Source organism: Oryctolagus cuniculus, chromosome 11, assembly GCF_964237555.1.
Source record: "Oryctolagus cuniculus chromosome 11, mOryCun1.1, whole genome shotgun sequence".
Classification (NCBI taxonomy): Eukaryota; Metazoa; Chordata; class Mammalia; order Lagomorpha; family Leporidae; genus Oryctolagus; species Oryctolagus cuniculus.
Genome location: NC_091442.1, coordinates 116737565 through 116753660, shown reverse-complemented (window position 1 = coordinate 116753660; position 16096 = coordinate 116737565). Strand labels below are relative to the sequence as shown.

At 53.2% G+C, this 16096-nt stretch overlaps 1 protein-coding gene across 5 annotated transcripts in view; it reads left to right on the top strand.

Annotated features, from left to right (window-relative positions):
* Positions 1 to 2767: 2767 nt before the first annotated feature.
* MRTFA (myocardin related transcription factor A) overlaps positions 2768 to 16096 on the top strand; it is a 208803-nt gene continuing 195474 nt past the window's right edge. For 2 of the 5 annotated variants that reach the window (XM_051834082.2, XM_051834080.2), the window contains exons 1-2: positions 2768 to 3241; positions 14983 to 15067. In XM_051834082.2, coding sequence (XP_051690042.2) covers positions 2783 to 3241; positions 14983 to 15067 — 544 coding nt within the window. In that variant the 5' untranslated portion in view covers positions 2768 to 2782. The remainder of the gene's footprint in view (positions 3242 to 14982; positions 15068 to 16096) is intronic. The other 3 variants (XM_051834085.2, XM_051834084.2, XM_051834083.2) reach the window with 2 other exon arrangements.

Genomic DNA, 16096 nt, shown 5'->3' with positions numbered 1-16096 from the left:
TCTCTAGATCCTTGTGGATGGCCAACAAAGGCTCATTGCGTCCAGCATTCTGATTTCGGAGCCTGTGGCCTGGCTCTGCTAGTTCGTAGCTGTGTGATCTTGGGGCAGGATCCTTGATGGGCCTCTCAAAGCCTCAGCTTCCTCATCTGAAGGATGGGGTCGTAGCAACACGTCCCCGGGGACTCGCGCAGTGACAAAGCATAACAAGCACTGGCCAGGCTCTGCACGGTGCCCGGAGCTGTCAGAGGCAGACAAGATGAACAGTGGAAGGTGTCCTGGAGGCAGCGGGACGTGAGCTGGAATCTGATACGTGAAGAAGCAAGAGAAGACGTCCTAGGCCCAAGGATGAGCCTGATGGAAGACTGAACAGGAATGAGCAGGGTGAGCTCCAGCCAGGAAGAGACAGGAAGAGGGAAAAGGACAGGAAGTGCCTTTCCAGGAGCCTGGATTGACAGATTGGTAGGCGGAGACGTTAGTGTTTTCTGGAAGGTTCCTGGCATTGGGTTGGCCCTTCTGCAATGGCAACAACATTGGAAATGTTGGAGACCATTGGAGAGGCCACACCCACGGGACCAGGAAGTTGCCCCACTGGATGGACAGGGACAAAATGCCAGGATGCCAGCTGTATTCCCTGGGTTAGGCTTAACGTTCTCCGTCTGCACTTAGGCATTCCTTACGGCCATACGAGGAGGGCGTTTGGCTTAGGAGCCATCTGTGGTAGAAGGGGGTGGTTGTGAGGTCAGGGCCGGCGCAGTTGCTACGGTTGTCCCTGCAAGGTGTGGCTTGGTAACAGGGCAGGCAGAGCAGAGATGCCCCGGTGTCCCGGTGCCCTGCAGCAGCTGGGTCACCAGGAAGCTCTGGATGTCACTGCACTTTGGGACCGGGCAACATAACTGCCCCAAATTCCGAGTGGAAGGGAGGAGCTTTGGGGATCTTCCCCAAGGCCCACAGGCAGTGACGCACAGCTACTGGGGTTCCAAAGGCTGCCCGTGGCTCAAGCGGGGAGCTCCTGGTACAGTTACAGCTCCGTGCTCCCCTGCGGTGACTGAGCCCAAGGCAAGGTATGGAGTGGGTGAGCCCGTCCATCTGCTGGTTCACTCCCCAGCTGCCTGTAAAGGCCAGGGCTGGACGGAGACGGAAGCTGGCAGCTGGGAATGCCCGCCGTCCAGGTCTCCCTCACGGGTGACAGGAGCCCAGCCGCTAAAGCCCTCTCTGCTGTCTCCCAGGGTCTGCGTAAGCAGCAAGTCGGAGCCAAGAGTGGCACCAGAATTGAGCCCAGGGGCTCCGAGACGGGACGTGGGCATCCAAACCAGCGTCTTAACTGCAAGTCTGAGGAACCCACCCCAGTTTCGATTATTATTATTATTTTTTGCCCCGAAATAATTTCATCTTTTCCAGGAACTTTTTCAAGTTTGTGTCATTTACAAAATAGAAACAATGTAAGTTGTGGCGAAAGAGCCCTGCGGCTGGGAGGTGGGAGGTGAGCGGGCAGTGTCTGCCCTCCTCCGGTGACTAACTCACAACGGTTCTGTGGGGCTGCACGGGATCTGGCCTTGGGGAAAGTGCCCCACCCCAATAGTTCCAGGAGCAGTCCTTTCTCCCAGGTCCACTGTCCTCGGGACACCTGCTGTAGACACTCCTGCCCCGGAGTCACCAGGGCACCGGCTTCCGCCTCCCTGCAGGGAGGTGGGCTCACCCCCAGGGCGGCCACGGCAGCTTATCTCTCTATCACCTGCACCATGACTTACTCAGGGTAAATATTTGTGGAATAACTCATTTTTTTTGGCCAGGGCTTTTGTGGAAGGGTGCTTTTGCCTTGGGGGAAAAGTGTCTGACACGTGGATCCTAACTCCAGCGTGTGGTACTGGCCCCGACGATGACTTACACATGAACAATCCGGAATGTCCCGGCCACCTGGCTGTTGCAGCACTGGCAGACGGCAGCGGCGCCCCCCTGCCCCCCATCTGAGACCCACACCAGCACGCAGGCCCAGGAGCCCGCAGGAGGAGGATGGGGGTCCTCCTAAGAGTTCACTCTCAGCGCCACTTCTCAGCCGCTGGGCCTTGGCACCGGACCTCCAGGAACCTAGAAAACCCTGCTCGCCCCTCCTCCAGCTGCCTGAGGACCCCATCCCAGGAAGCCTCCGGGAAGCGCCCCCTCCCCTTCCTCCCCAGTAGGTCGGAGCTCCGTGCCCTTCTCCGCGGCTGCAGGGTGCGGAGCGAGCGGGGGCCTCGCCCGCCTTGTAGCCCGCGTTCCCGCTCCCTGTGCAAGTCCCGCACCAGGGTCTCGGGCCCCCTCACACCTCCGCCGCACCGGCCTCCCTGGCCCGCTCCTGGGGTCTCCCGATCGACCGCAAGCTCGGGGCTTCACTCCGCGCCGCCCCCTCCCCAAGCCCGGAGCGCTTTCCCCGGGGCGGAGGGGGTCGGCAGGTGTCAGGAGGAGCCCCCCTTCCCACCTGGGGAGACCGACTGCGAGGGCCGGGGCGCCGGGGCCTCGGTGGGGCGGGGGCTGGCCCGGGAATTCAGGGAATCGATCGTCTTCTGGGAAGCGTGACCGTGAAACCCCGACTCGGGAGCCTCAGGCGGGGCGTGAGCCCCTGAGGGGAGGCTCGGGATGGGGTCTGGAGGCTCGCGGCAGGGCATTGACCCCTCGGCAACTCGGCTGTCCGACCCGGCCCGCCGCCCTTCCCCTGACAGGGTGGCCAGGGGCTGCGGCCTCTTTAAGGTCCGACCTCCTCCCACCTCCTCAGAGCCGCTCCGCCAGTTCCAGACTTCCCTCCGCGATGAGGTCATCTCCCCGCCGCCCATTGGCTGCGCCGCGCTGTCAGTCACAGGAAGTCGCGCCGCCGTCCCCTCCTCCCTCGTTCCCCTTCCTTCCCCGAACGCCCCTCTGGGCCGCGGAGCCCTGCCCCGACTGGGCCTCTGATTGGCCAGCTGCGCTGCCACTCCTCCGGCGGGGCGGGGCGGGAGGCGGGAGGCGGCTGTGGTGGGAGGGCCCGCAGCTTCCGTGGCTAAGAGGAGCCGGCGGCGGCTGTGTCTGTGGTGGCCCCGGCGGCGGCGGCGGCGAGCGCGACCGGCCCTGCCTCCCCACCCCCTCGGCTCTGCTCGCCACACGCCCTCGGCGCGCGCCGACCTCTCCCCGGCCCCGCGCGCCCTGCCTGGACGGTGAGCCTCGGGAGGAGCCGCGAGCGGCCGGAGCCGAGCCGGGCGAGCCGCGGAGCCCGGGCCAGGAGAGCGCCGCGGTGAGTGGGAGTCCGGGCCGGGGACCCCTCCCCCACCGCCGCCCCGCCCCGCGCCGCCCCGCGCATCCTTTCTCCTCGCGGCCACGCCGCGCGCGCCCCCGGGGTGCGGGCGTCGCGTCGCCGGTCCTCCCCGCGCTGCCCGCCGCTCCCACTCCTCTCGTCCGTCGGGGCGGGGGTCGCGGGCCGGGGCGCTCGGGCGCAGCCTTGCACCTGTGCACCCGCCGGGCCGGGCCGGGCCTCGCCTCGCCTCGCTGCGCTGGGCGGGGAGGCGCGGGGGTTCCCGCCCAGGCTGCGCCCCGGGTGTGTGCGCGCAGCGGCTGCGGTGGCGGGGTTCCCCGCGCTCTGTGCAACCCTCGGGATCTCCGGGCCAGGAGACGCATCAGGGCTGGATGCCTGAGTGGCAGCCCGAACCCCGCCAGGTGGGCAGGGTCCTGTGCGGGTTTGAAACTTGCAAGCCGAGAACTTCAGCCTCGTAAGAAAGCGTCCGTCAGTGCGCGTTGCTGACAGCCCCTCGCCTGACCCTGCGCCCCTCGGTGGGACCACGAAAAAAAAAAAAAGGGGAGAAGCACTGGTATTGTGCAGCAGCTGGGACTGGACCTTGCGGGGCGACTCCCAGATCTGCCAGTGGCCAGCTTGAGCCTCGGGTTGCTCATCTGGGAAATGGGGGTAGTCGTGTCCATCGGATCTGAGCCTGGCGCGCAGTCAGGGCCCAGGAGCTGTTAGCTGTTGTGAGGTTGAGTTAAGGGCCGGGCTGTGGTGCCTCTGGCTGGATTTCTCTGTTTTCTCCGTGTTATGTAGAGCGGCCTGGTCCCCAGGTAACCGCCTCCCAGGCAGGAGCGGGAGGTGTGTGGCCACCTACGGTGCCACGTTTTCACACAGTTTCAAATTCGGAATGTCCCCAGCTTGCCAGCGTTTGAGATCGCTTCTGCAGGAAGTTGGAGCTTGTAGGACAGCTTGCATGTTCAGTAAGGGGCTTCCCTGCAGGGGAGCCCCAGAACTCCGGGTGGCACTGCGGGAAGCAGTGAGGAGGTGCCCGGCTGGCCCTGGAAGTCGCTGAACGTAAGCTTTGCCCGATGTCCTTTGCGTTTTTCACTGCAAGTCAAAGGGCTTTCTGATGCTTTCTACTGAAATGATAAACACGTGAAGGAGGCGTCTGGGGGTAGCGGCAGCGCTTGCTCCTGGTCCTTGCTGGTAACTGCTAAGGCTAAGAGTCATTCCCACTAGGGTGTGTGCGCCTTTTAAGAGTTAAATCAGGAGAGATGCTGGAATCACACCCCGTCATCCAGAAGTATCAACTGCAGACTTGCCACGTCCTTCGAGTGCTGTCAGATTCTGCGAGGGAGGGACTCGGGGCATAAACCAGGATCTCAGCCTGTGAGGGCAAAGCTGTAAAACCTGGGTCACCCAGGAGTGACGGTGGGTCCTGCTTAGATAACGACGCTGTGCATTCATTTAGCAGACTTTTATTTAAAAATTATTTATTTATTTGAAAAGCAGAGTAAGAGAGAGGGAGAAAGAGAGAGATCTTCCATCTGTTGGTTTAGTCCTGAGCTGGCTGCAACAGCCGAGGCTGGGCTAGACTGAAGCCAGGGTCCTGGAACTCCATCTGGGCGTCCTCTATGGGTGGCAGGGATCCAAGCACTCGGGCCATCTTCCACTGCTTTCCCAGGTGCATTAGCAGGGAGCTGAATTGGAAGTGGAGCAGCCGGGACTCAAACTGGCGCGTGTCTCAGGAGGTGGCTTACCCACTGTACCGCGATGCTGGCCCCTCACCTGTAGACTTTTGTTCCACCCCTCGAATGTGCCAGGTATTTTTCCGAGAGCAGGGGTCATCAGGATAGCGAGATGTCCCTGCTTGTGAGCAGCTCCCAGCAGTGGGAGGGGTAGGAGGGGCGGAGGGTTGTAAACAGGGCGTGCACTGTGGCCGCAAGCCCGGGGTTGTAGGAGAGGCTAGAGGGCCCTTCTCTGGCTGTGTGGGACGATGGTGTTTGAGCTGAGGGGCTCCAAGAGAGCTGCTGAGGTCAGAAGGTTTTCCCAGCCCCAGGGAGAGGCAGGAAACTGGCATTCCTGATGCGCCCTGTGCCCCAGGCCTTCAGCTCATCTTGTGATGTGCTGCTTCAGCCTTCCCAAGCCCCTGTGAGGCTGATTTTCCCTGTCTCTAGGAGAGGCAAACTGCGGTTCAGGGCAGGTAACTTGTTTAGGCTCATACAGTGAGTGAGGACTTAAATCTGATTTGAAAGCATATGTCGGGGTGGGGGGGGCCGGCGCCGTGGCTCACTTGGTTAATCCTCCGCCTGCAGTGCCGGCATCCCATATGGGTGCTGGGTTCTAGTCCTGGTTGCTCCTCTTCCAGTCTAGCTCTCTGCTGTGGCCCAGGAGGGCAGTGGAGGATGGCCCAAGTGCTTGGGCCCTGCTCCCGCATGGGAGACCAGGAGGAGGCACCTGGCTCCTGGCTTCAGATTGGCACAGCGCGCCAGCCATAGTGACCATTTGGGAAGTAAACCAACGGAAGGAAGACCTTTCTCTCTTTCTCTCTCTCTCTCACTGTCTAACTCTGCCTGTCTTAAAAAAAAAAAAAGGCATATGTCAGGTGCCGGTGCTAGTGGGTAAAGCCGCCACCTGCAGTGCCAGCATCCTATATGGGCACCAGTTCGAGACCTGGCTGCTGCACTTCTGATCCAGCTCTCTGCTGTGGCCTGAGAAAGCAGTAGAGGATGGTCCAAGTCCTTGGGCTCCTGTACCCGCGTGGGAGACACAGAGGAAGCTCCTGGCTCCTGGCTTTAGATTGGCGCAGCTCCGGCGTTTGTGGCCATCTGGGGAGTGAATCATCGGATGGGAGACCTCTCTCTCTCTCTCTCTGCCTCTGCCTCTCTCTAACTCTGCCTTTCAAATAATTAAATAATTCTTAAAAAAATTTAAAAAAGCATAGTGTGCACTTTTTTGGTAACCATGCTTTGTAGAAGACAGCATAGGGATGTTTATGCTGATGCCTGTGACACCGGCATCCATATGGGCACTGGTTCGAGTCCCAGCTGCTCTGCTGTGAGCCAGCTCCCTGCTGATGTGCCTGGGAAAGCAGTGGGGGATGGCCCGAGTGCTTGCTTGGGCCCCTGCACCACGTGGGAGAACCAGACGAAGCTTCTGGCTTCGGCTCTGGCTGTTGTGGCCATCTGTGGATGTGAACCAGCAGGTGGAAGATCTCTCTTTCTCTCTAACTCTTTCAAATAAGTAAATCTTTAAAAAGAATTCAGTATAAAGAATGTATGCGGTTCCATTTGTAATATTTTACTATATCTGTTACAGGTTTCTTATTGTGAAAAGGTTCATATTTGAGTCACTAAGGCCTATATAATTAATAAAGATTATCTTTATCAAATTGTATTTATTTTACACTTATAATGTGATGTTTCCTTAAAAATGTGGCCAGGGGAGTATTCGGGATGTTGATACAGATTCTGTATGAGGCTTTTTATATAAAATTTGTTAAACAGATACAGACTTGCTTAAATATTTAGTTAAGTGTACGGAGAGAGAATTTTATACATATGCCCAATTAATTTACAAAGGGAAAACTAGAATTTTGATTACATTTGGAGTGAACAGTATGACAAGAGCATACGCTAGACTGGAAGTTCCCCACAGGCGAGAAATCATTTGTTCCTGGTTTCAGGAGCAGTTGTTAGACACAGTAGATGCTCAGTAAATTTTTTCACATAGAAGATGAATGTGTGTGTGTGTGTGTATTTATATATTTATTTATGCTGGGGTTGGTAGTTGGAACTCCATCTAGGTCTCCCACATGAATGGCAGGTGTCGAGCACTTGGGCCGTCCTCCACTGCTTTCCCAGGCACATTAGCAGAAAGCTGGATCGGAAGGGGAGCAGCTGGGAAATGAACCAGCGTCCATATGGGATGCTGGCATTGCACACAGGCTTAACCCACTAGGCCATACACTGGCCCCCTAGGAACATTTTTATCACTTCTTGTTGAGAAAAAACTTTAACCATGAGGTTATATTTGAGAAGGCCCTTGAAAAAGAAAAGGAAAGACATTGATGAGTTGTGGGTGAAGGTATGGGCATGGGGAGTAGTTTATAAATGCATACATCTTGGAAGAAAAGGAAAATTAAAACGAGGAATGGCCCCCTGTCACAGTTCACCAGATACAGGGACTGTTGTGGCTGGGCCTTGATACAGTTTCAAGAAGGAAATCATCTCTGCTCTCAGGAACCACGTTTTGGAGAGTGGGTGTATTAACTGCCTGTCGGTGTATAACCGGTTGCTTCAAAAGTTAGTGTTGGAGGGCTGGTGCTGTGGCGTAGCAAGTAAAGCCACCGCCTGCAGTGCTGGCATCCCATTTGGGCACCGGTTCAAGTCCTGGCTGTTCCACTTCCGATCCAGCTCCCTGCTATGGCCTGGGAAAGCAGTAGAACATGGCTCAAGTCCTTGGGACCCTGCACCCATGTGGGAGATCCGAAAGAAGCTCCTGGTTCCTGGCTTCGGATCTGCACAGCTCCGGCCGTTGTGGCCAACTGGGGAGTGAACCAGCGGATGGAAGACTTTTCTCTCTCTCGCTGGGTCTCCTTCTCTCTCTTTGTAACTCTGACTTTCAAATAAATAACTAAATCTTTCTTTTTTTTAATTAGTATTGGAGGGTCCTGCATTAGCAGGAAGTTGATGGGAAGCAGAATAGCAGGTCCCAAACCAGGTGCTTCGATATTGTATGCACTCCAACAGCTTGACCTCCTGTGCCACAGCACCGGCTGATGAAGGCTCAAGTGTTGGGCCCCTCCACCCACATGGAAGACGTGGGTGGCGTTCCTGGTGGCTGGCTGCTCGTGGGGCCGGTTGAGTAGCTTGGTGCAGGCTGTTGGTGGGAATTCCGGGTTCTCTCTCTGAGGCCTCTCCCCACAGCCGTTTGAAGGTGGCCTGGCAGCTGGCTTCCCCCCAGGCAAGCAATCCAAGAGACCAAGCTACATTTCCTGTGTTTTTTTTTTTTTTTTTTTTTTTTTTTTTTTTTTGACAGGCAGAGTTAGAGAGAGAGAGAAAGGTCTTCCTTCTGTTGGTTCACCCCCTAAATGGCCGCTATGGCCAGTGCGCTGCGCCGATCTGAAGCCAGGAGCCAGGTGCTTCCTCCTGGTCTCCCATGCGGGTGTAGGGCCAAGGACCTGGGCCATCCTCCACTGCCTTCCCAGGCCACAGCAGAGAGCTGGACTGGAAGAGGAGCAACTAGGACGGAACCGGCGCCCCGACCGGGACTAGAACCCGCGGTGCGAGCGCCGCAGGTAGAGGATTAGCCAAGTGAGCTGTGGCACCGGCCTACATTTCCTATTAAAACCTGGCTTCCTAAGTTCAGTTTTCTGTTGGCACACGTTGTGGGAAGGGACTGTAGAGAGATGTGAATGCCAGGAGGTGAGGATTGTGGAGGGCCATCTCGGGGGCGGCCACACCTCGGTGGAGTGGAAGGAAGTGTTGTGAACGGGCACACTATGCCGCGGTGGGGGAGGGAGGGACTCCAGGGAGGGAAGGCTTGACCTAGGAGGGGTGCGGGAATTGGGAAAGACTTACTTCTTTTAACAGATATTTATAAATATTTATTGAGTGTTTACTGTGTGCCTTCCTCACGGAAAGCTAAGATGTGGAAATGGACACTGAGTTAGGACCGCATGAGACATTTTAAGTAATGTAGGCCAGCATTTTTTTAGTATTTGTGGGCCAGCATTGACATAAGGGACAAATCCTTTGATTCCTGCATGTAAGGTGAGGGTGGAGTCATTTTCCTCCCACTGAAAAAAACAGTCACTTCTCAGGGATAGACAAGCAGTAATGGTTTCAGGAGGTAAGAGAGATAGAAGCGTTGAGCTGCCTGGATTGGAATCCTGGCTCCACTTGCTGTGTGTGTGTGTGTGTGTGTGTGTGTGCACGCGCACGCCCTTAGGCTGTGTGCCTGGTACTCTTGCTGCTTTATCTCCTCTGTGACTCATTAGTTGTAAAATGGGGATAATAGTGGTACCTGCTGTATGTTGCTGTGTGAGGATCGTGTTTTTAACAAGTGAAGTCCTCGGAACAGCTTCACAGGTGCATCATCGTCATGGTTACTGAGCTCGTCCTTACTGGTTTCGGCAGCAGCTCAGAACTGACCGTGGCTGAACAAGGTTGGCCGTAGAGGAGCGAATGCAGAGTGATGTGGGAGTCCCGGAAGGAGCATTTCAGTGTCCACCTTGCCACCTTGGCATCAGCTTTCCCAGGACGAGTATCCTGTGTCGAGGTAGTTTTTATTTTGTAAGCTAGAGTGAATCAGTAGCTTTATTTAGTTGAATTCTCGTTAAGGATGCATCTCACTCTTGCCCTCTTGGAATTACTGGGCCCTCTATCTGCAGAATGGGTTTAACCAGAAGTGATGCTGTCAAAGACGCACATTTTCAAAGAGAAGAGGGAAGTAGGAACTGGGTAAAAGTACCTAAAATGTGGACCCGTGTGGCTGAGGGACGAAGTTAGCCTGCAGGGGATTTTAAAGATTCAGAAAGTTAAGTTACAAGAAGTTCCTGAATCTGGTGTGGGGGTGGGCGCATGGTGCAGGGCTTAGGTCGCTGCCTGCATTTCGTGTTGTGGAATGCCTGGTTCCAGTCCTGTCTGCTTCCTACCCAGCTTCCTGCTTACGTATACCCTAGGAGGCCAGTGATGACTCACGTATTTGGGCCTCTGCCACCCAGATGGAGTTGAGGGCTCCTGGCTTCGGCGTGGCCTGTCCCTGGCTTTGCAGGCATTTGGGGAGTGAACAGACAGATGGAAGATCTCTCTTTCACATAAAATGAAAATAAATACACAGCAATAAATCTGGACTTAGAGAGGTTTAGTAATCGAAAGGGCAAATTACGTGAAACTATTAGTTTGAACAAGCTCTTCAGACACATTAGTCATCTTCCTGGCAAAGTGGGCCGGTTCCCTCAGGGTAGAAGGAAGAGGCAGTGGGCCCAGAAGTGAATGGAGCTCTTCATAGCTTTCAGGCCTCAGGTTTCTGATTTTGTATAACAGAAACACATAGATTACATTTTCTTAAAAGCTACAGTTAAAAATATTTAACTATACTTGTATATCCTATCTATGAAGAGTGAAAATGAGTAAACTTTGTTATTGCATGTTTTAAAGCAAATTTTTAAACAATATTTATTTTATTTATTTGAAAGGCCGAGTTACACAGAGAGAGGGAGAGATAGAGATAGATCTTTCATCTGTTGGTTCACTCCCCAAATGGGTACAGTGGCCAAGGCTGGGCCAGGCTGAAGCCAGAAGAATCTTCTAGGTCCCCCACATGGGTGCAGGGGCCCAAGGACTTGAGCCATCTTCTGCTGCTTTCTCAGGTGCATTAGCAGGGAGCTGGATCAGAAGTGGAGCAGCCGGGACTGGAACCGGTGCCCATATGGGATGCCAGTGCTGTAGATGGTGGCTTAACCTGCTATGTCACAACACTGACCCCCCCAAGGCAGGTTTTTTTTTTAATTTACTGGAGCTGGCACAGTGGCGTACCAAGTTAAGTTGCTGTCTGCAATGCCAGCGTCCCATATGGGCAGCTGGTTCGAGTGCTGCTCCACTTCTAATCTAGCCCTCTGATAATGCACCGGGGAAGGCAGTGAGGATGGCCCAAGTGCTTGAGCCCCTGCACCCATGTGGGAGACCTGGAGGACGCTCCTGGCTCCTGACTTCAACCTGGTCCAGCCCTGTACCCGTGGCCATTTGGGGCATGAACCAGTGGATGGAAGGTCTCTCTTTCAGTCTCTCCCTCTCTCTCTCTCTCTGTAATTTTTTCTAATAAACAAATACATAAAGCTTTTTAAAAAAAGATTTATTGGGGCCGGCGCCGTGGCTCACTTGGTTAATCCTCTGCCTGCGGTGCTGGCATCCTATATGGGCACCGTGTTCTAGTCCCAGTTGCTCCTCTTCCAGTCCAGCTCTCTGCTGTGGCCCGGGAGGGCAGTGGAGGATGGCCCAGGTGCTTGGGCCCTGCACCCACATGGGAGAACAGGGAGGAGGCACCTGGCTCCTGGCTTTGGGTCAGCGCAGCGCCGGCCGTCGCGGCCATTTAGGGGGTGAGCCAGTGGAAGGAAGACCTTTCTGTCTCTGACTCTCTTACTGTCTGTAACTCTACCTGTCAAAAAAAATGATTTATTAATCTATTTATTTGAAAGACAGAGCAACAGAGACAGAGGGAGAGACAGATATTTTTTACCCACTGGTTTGCTCCTCAAGTGCTGGTGACGGCTTGGACTGGGCCAGTCCAAAGTCAAGACTCAGGAAGTCTGTCCTGGTCTCCCATGTGGGAGACCCAGTACTTGAGCCATCATCTGTGGCCTCCCAGAGCGTGCATTAGCAGGAAATTGGATCAGAGTGAAGATGGGACCCAACCTATCTTCAGGGATCCCAAGCAGTGGCCCAACTTGAGTGCCACAGTGCCTGCCCGTAGGTACCATGTTTTAACTTTGATCATCTGCTCCTTTTGTTCCCCATTTACTCTTTTTTTTTTAAAGATTTTTAAAAAATTTTATTTATTTGACAGGTAGAGTTATAGACAGTGAGAGAGAGAGACAGAGAGAAAGGTCTTCCTTCTGTTGGTTCTCTCCCCAAATGGCCGCCATAGCCGGCGCTGCACCGATCCGAAGCCAGAAGCCAGGTGCTTCTTACTGGTCTTTCATGCGGGTCCAGGGGCCCAAGCACTTGGGCCATCCTCCACTGCCTTCCCAGGCTACAGCAGAGAGCTGGACTGGAAGAGGAGTAACTGGGACTAGAACCGGCGCCCATATGGGATGCCAGCGCCACAGGTGGAAGATTAACCTAGTGCGCCACGGCGCTGGCCCCCCGCCCCCCATTTACTCTTATTAATATGCATTTAAAATCATTCTCTGAGAAAATAAGAGCTGGCAGTGAGTAACTTGGATAAAAGTCGTTAGCACTGTTAGTGAAATGGAAGTTACATTGAGAATTGTTTGTGTAGGAACCAAGGGGTTTCAGCTCTCAAAATATTCTTTGCAATATTCCTTGTATGTATATATTGTTGCCATTCCCAAAATACAAAACAGTAATAGTGACTTTACATCTTAATATGTTTGATAAATACTTGCCAAATAAGGGCATACCATAGTGTCCAAAATGTTATAATATTTTGATCAGTGTTTTAAGAATCTTAAAATTGTGAATAATTTGAGAGGTAGACAGAGTGTGAGAGAGGAAGAGAGAGAGAGCATGCTTGTGCGAGCTCACTCCCATCCTGCCATTTGCTAGTTCACTCCCCAAATGCCTGCAGTGGCCAGGAGTAGTCCAGGACCCAGGCCAGGATTCAGGAATGCAATCCAAGTCGTCCGTGTAGGTGGCAGGAACCCTGCTAAGCCATCACTGATGTCTTCCATGGCTTCTTGCATTGACAGGAAGGTGCTCTGAAATGGGATATATGTGTGTGTGTGTGTGTGTGTGTGTGTGTGTGTGTGTGTATGTATGTGAAAAGGCAGAGTTGTAGAGAGAGAATCTTCATCCGCTAGTTCACTCCCCACATGGCTGCAACAGCCAGAGCTGGGCCAGTCCAAAGGCAGGAGCTTCCTCTGGGTCTCCCACGTGGATGCAGGGGCCCAAATACGTGGGCCATCCTCCACTGTTGTCTCCATCTGCTGGTTCATTCCCCAGACGCTTGCAACAACCGGAGTTGGCCAAACCAAAACCAGGGGGAGCCTAGATTTCAGTTTAGATCTCCCATGTGGTAGCTGGGACCTAAGCGCTTGAGCCACCATTTACTGCTTCCCTGGTACACATTAGGAGGAAGCTGGAATTGGAAGTGGAGTTGGGACTTGAACCCAGGTACTCCAATATGCATGCAAGTGTCTCAAGTGGCATTTTTCTTGTTTTTTTTTTTTTTTTTTTTTTTTTTTTTTAAGATTTATTTATTTTATTTGAAAGGCAGAGTTGTGGAGGGAGGGAGGGAGAGAGAGAGAGAGAGAAGAGAGAGATCTTTCTTCTTAGTTTACTCTCCAAATGGCCACAATGGCTAGAGCTTGGCCAGACCAAAGCCAGGAGCCAGGAGCTTCTTCCTGGTCTCCAGTGTGTGTGCAGGGGCCCAAACGTGGGCCAACTTCTGCTTTCCCAGGTGTATTAGCAAGGAGTTGGATCAGAAGTAGAGCAGTCAGCAATCGAACCAGCACCCATATGGGATGCTAGCACTGCAGGTGGCGGCCTATCCGCCATGCTACAGTACTGGCCCCTCAAGTGGCATTTAAACTTCTATGCTACATACCCATTAACTTTTTTTTTTTTTTTTACAGGCAGTTAGACAGAGAGAGAGGGAGACAGAGAGAAAGGTCTTCCTTCCATTGGTTCACCCCCAAAATGGCTGCTACGGCTGGCGCGCTGCACCGATCTGAAGCCAAGAGCCAGGTGCTTCCTCCTGGTCTCCCATGCGGTGCAGGGCCCAAGCACTTGGGCCATCCTCCACTGCCTTCCCGGGCCACAGCAGAGAGCTGGACAGGAAGAGGAGCAACCGGGACTAGAACACGAGGTGCCGGCGCCGCAGGCGGAGGATTAGCCTAGTGAGCCGCAGCGCCGGCCTCCCATTAACTTTTTAAAAATTGACTATTTTTACTTTGAAAGAAAGATCGTCTTCCTGCTGGTTCACCCCCCGATGCCCACGGCAGCCGGGGCTGACTTGAACACAGCCCTTGTGGTTTGGGAGGGGTGCTTCCTCAGGGCACTTTGCCACTGTGCCACTTTCATTCAGCAACACTCCAGGTGCACACACTGAGGTCGTGGCGTGGGAGACAGAGGTTGTGAAGTTTTATTCTATTTTGTGGATTCAGGGAGCCATTTCCCAGTCTCTTGTTGGTGTGCTTCCTTTCTGTTCAGATTTTTTTAGGGGGTGGAGGGCACTGGAATGGTGTCAGGGAACCAAGAACATAATGAAATCACACACTAATGGTTTGAAATGTAATGAAGATTTCCTTTACCTCCTGGAAGTTCGTCTGTAAATGTCCGACATGAGTCTCGTATATCTTGGGTCAGATGATTGTTTGTTTAGTCCTTTTCCTAAATCAGACACTCTGAAGCATGCTGGACTCTTTCCTTTTTCCCTGTTTGACCTTTACTTGAAAGCTGATTCTGAAAGTGGACCTGGCGCAGTCAGTACGTATGGAAACTGGGTATGACTCGTGCAGTTTGGACACGTATTCGTGACATTTGTTTTCGACATGTCTAATAACCTGTTGGGTACCTAAATAAAACTGAGTTAATTATAGTGTAACCTTTTGTTCTATTTGGAGAGCGGTAAGGGATTTTTGAATACCCTCCAAAATTCACCTTCATCAAATGAGCTTACAAAGCTCCTTCTGGAGCAGGATTCTCAAAACTTTAGCTGCGTGAACCACTCTGCCGCTCTGGGCGGTGCTTTGCTTTGTTTTTTAAAAAGCCGAGTGCGTGTCCTTGCTGTTTGGAGGTAGTAGGGTGGGTTCTGCAGCTGAGTGCACCTGTTCTCAGTCCTGGCTCTGCCGCTCACTGGCTCTCTGATCCTGGGCAAGGAAGTTAATCTTTTTGAATCACTGTTTCCTCATGGGAGAGTTGTGAGAGGTAAATAAATTCACCTGTAAAACACTTAGCACATAATTAGCGTTTACTGCCTGTTAATTTTCATAGCACCCAGAAATTCTCCTTTGTAGCAGTAGCCACGATTATAATTAAATAATTGTGAACTTGTGTTTTCCTTCTTTTAAGCTTCATGAAGACAAGCAGCACGTCTGTCTTCACTGCCGTCCCCATCGTCCAGCGTCCTGCTTGGCTGGAGTGCGATGGATGCTCAGTAGGTGTTTGTTGGAAGAATGGACACCTTCTCCTGACCCTGTCCTCCCTGCACTTAACGCACAGTGTCCTGAACACCGTTCCTTTGGCACACTTGGGGATTACTTTGTTACTTGAACTTCGTTCTGTGAAAGGGAAGATAGTGAAGAGATGAGTAACACAACCAGGAGGATCAGAACCCTATTCAAAAGTGTGAGAGCACACGACTCTGACTTGCTATCCCCCGTAATCCAGTTATCCGGCTCTGAGTTCCACAGAGCAGTTTTCATTACGGTCACCACCGATGCGCGTGTTGCTGAGCCTTTGGGCTTTTCCTGGCTTAGTAAAGTGTAGCCTCTACTCAGTCAGGAACCTTAGGTTGATCTCCTTTCTACTTCGTAGAATACAGTCTGTGAGCAAAAACTTGTTAGGCTCTGTCGTCAGGTGTATATGCAGGGGCTGCGCTGTGTGTCGCTGGTTAAGCCAGTGAGTGCCTGCAGCCAGCATCCCATATGGGTACTGTTTGTGTCCCGGCGGCTCCAGTTCTCATCCAGTTCCTTGCTAATGCGCCTGGGAAAGCAGCAGAACATGGCCCAAGTGCTTGGTCCCCTGCCATCCACGTAGGAGGAAGTTCCTGACTTCCATCTGGCCCAGCTCTTTCCATCTGGAGAGTGAACCAGTGGATGGAAGATCTCTGTGTGTCTCCCTCCTTCTCTACCTTTACCTTTGAAATAAAATAAATAAATCTTTAAAAAAAAGTATCTGTAATCTGATCACTTCTCAGCACTTCCATCATAATGCCTCTTGTCTAAGCCATCTGTATTAGTTTAGTTTCCTGTCGTTGCCGTACAAGATTTGGTGGCTTAGAATAATGTGTGTTTGTCTCACACAGTTCTGGAGATCAGACACCTGAAGGCAATATAACTGAGCCAGACATCAAGTGTCAGCGACCTGCATTCTAGAAACTTTAGGGCAGGGTGTTCCTTAACCTTTCCCAGCTTTGGTGGCTACTGCATTCCTTGGCTCGGCAGTGTCATGTCATGGGCGACAT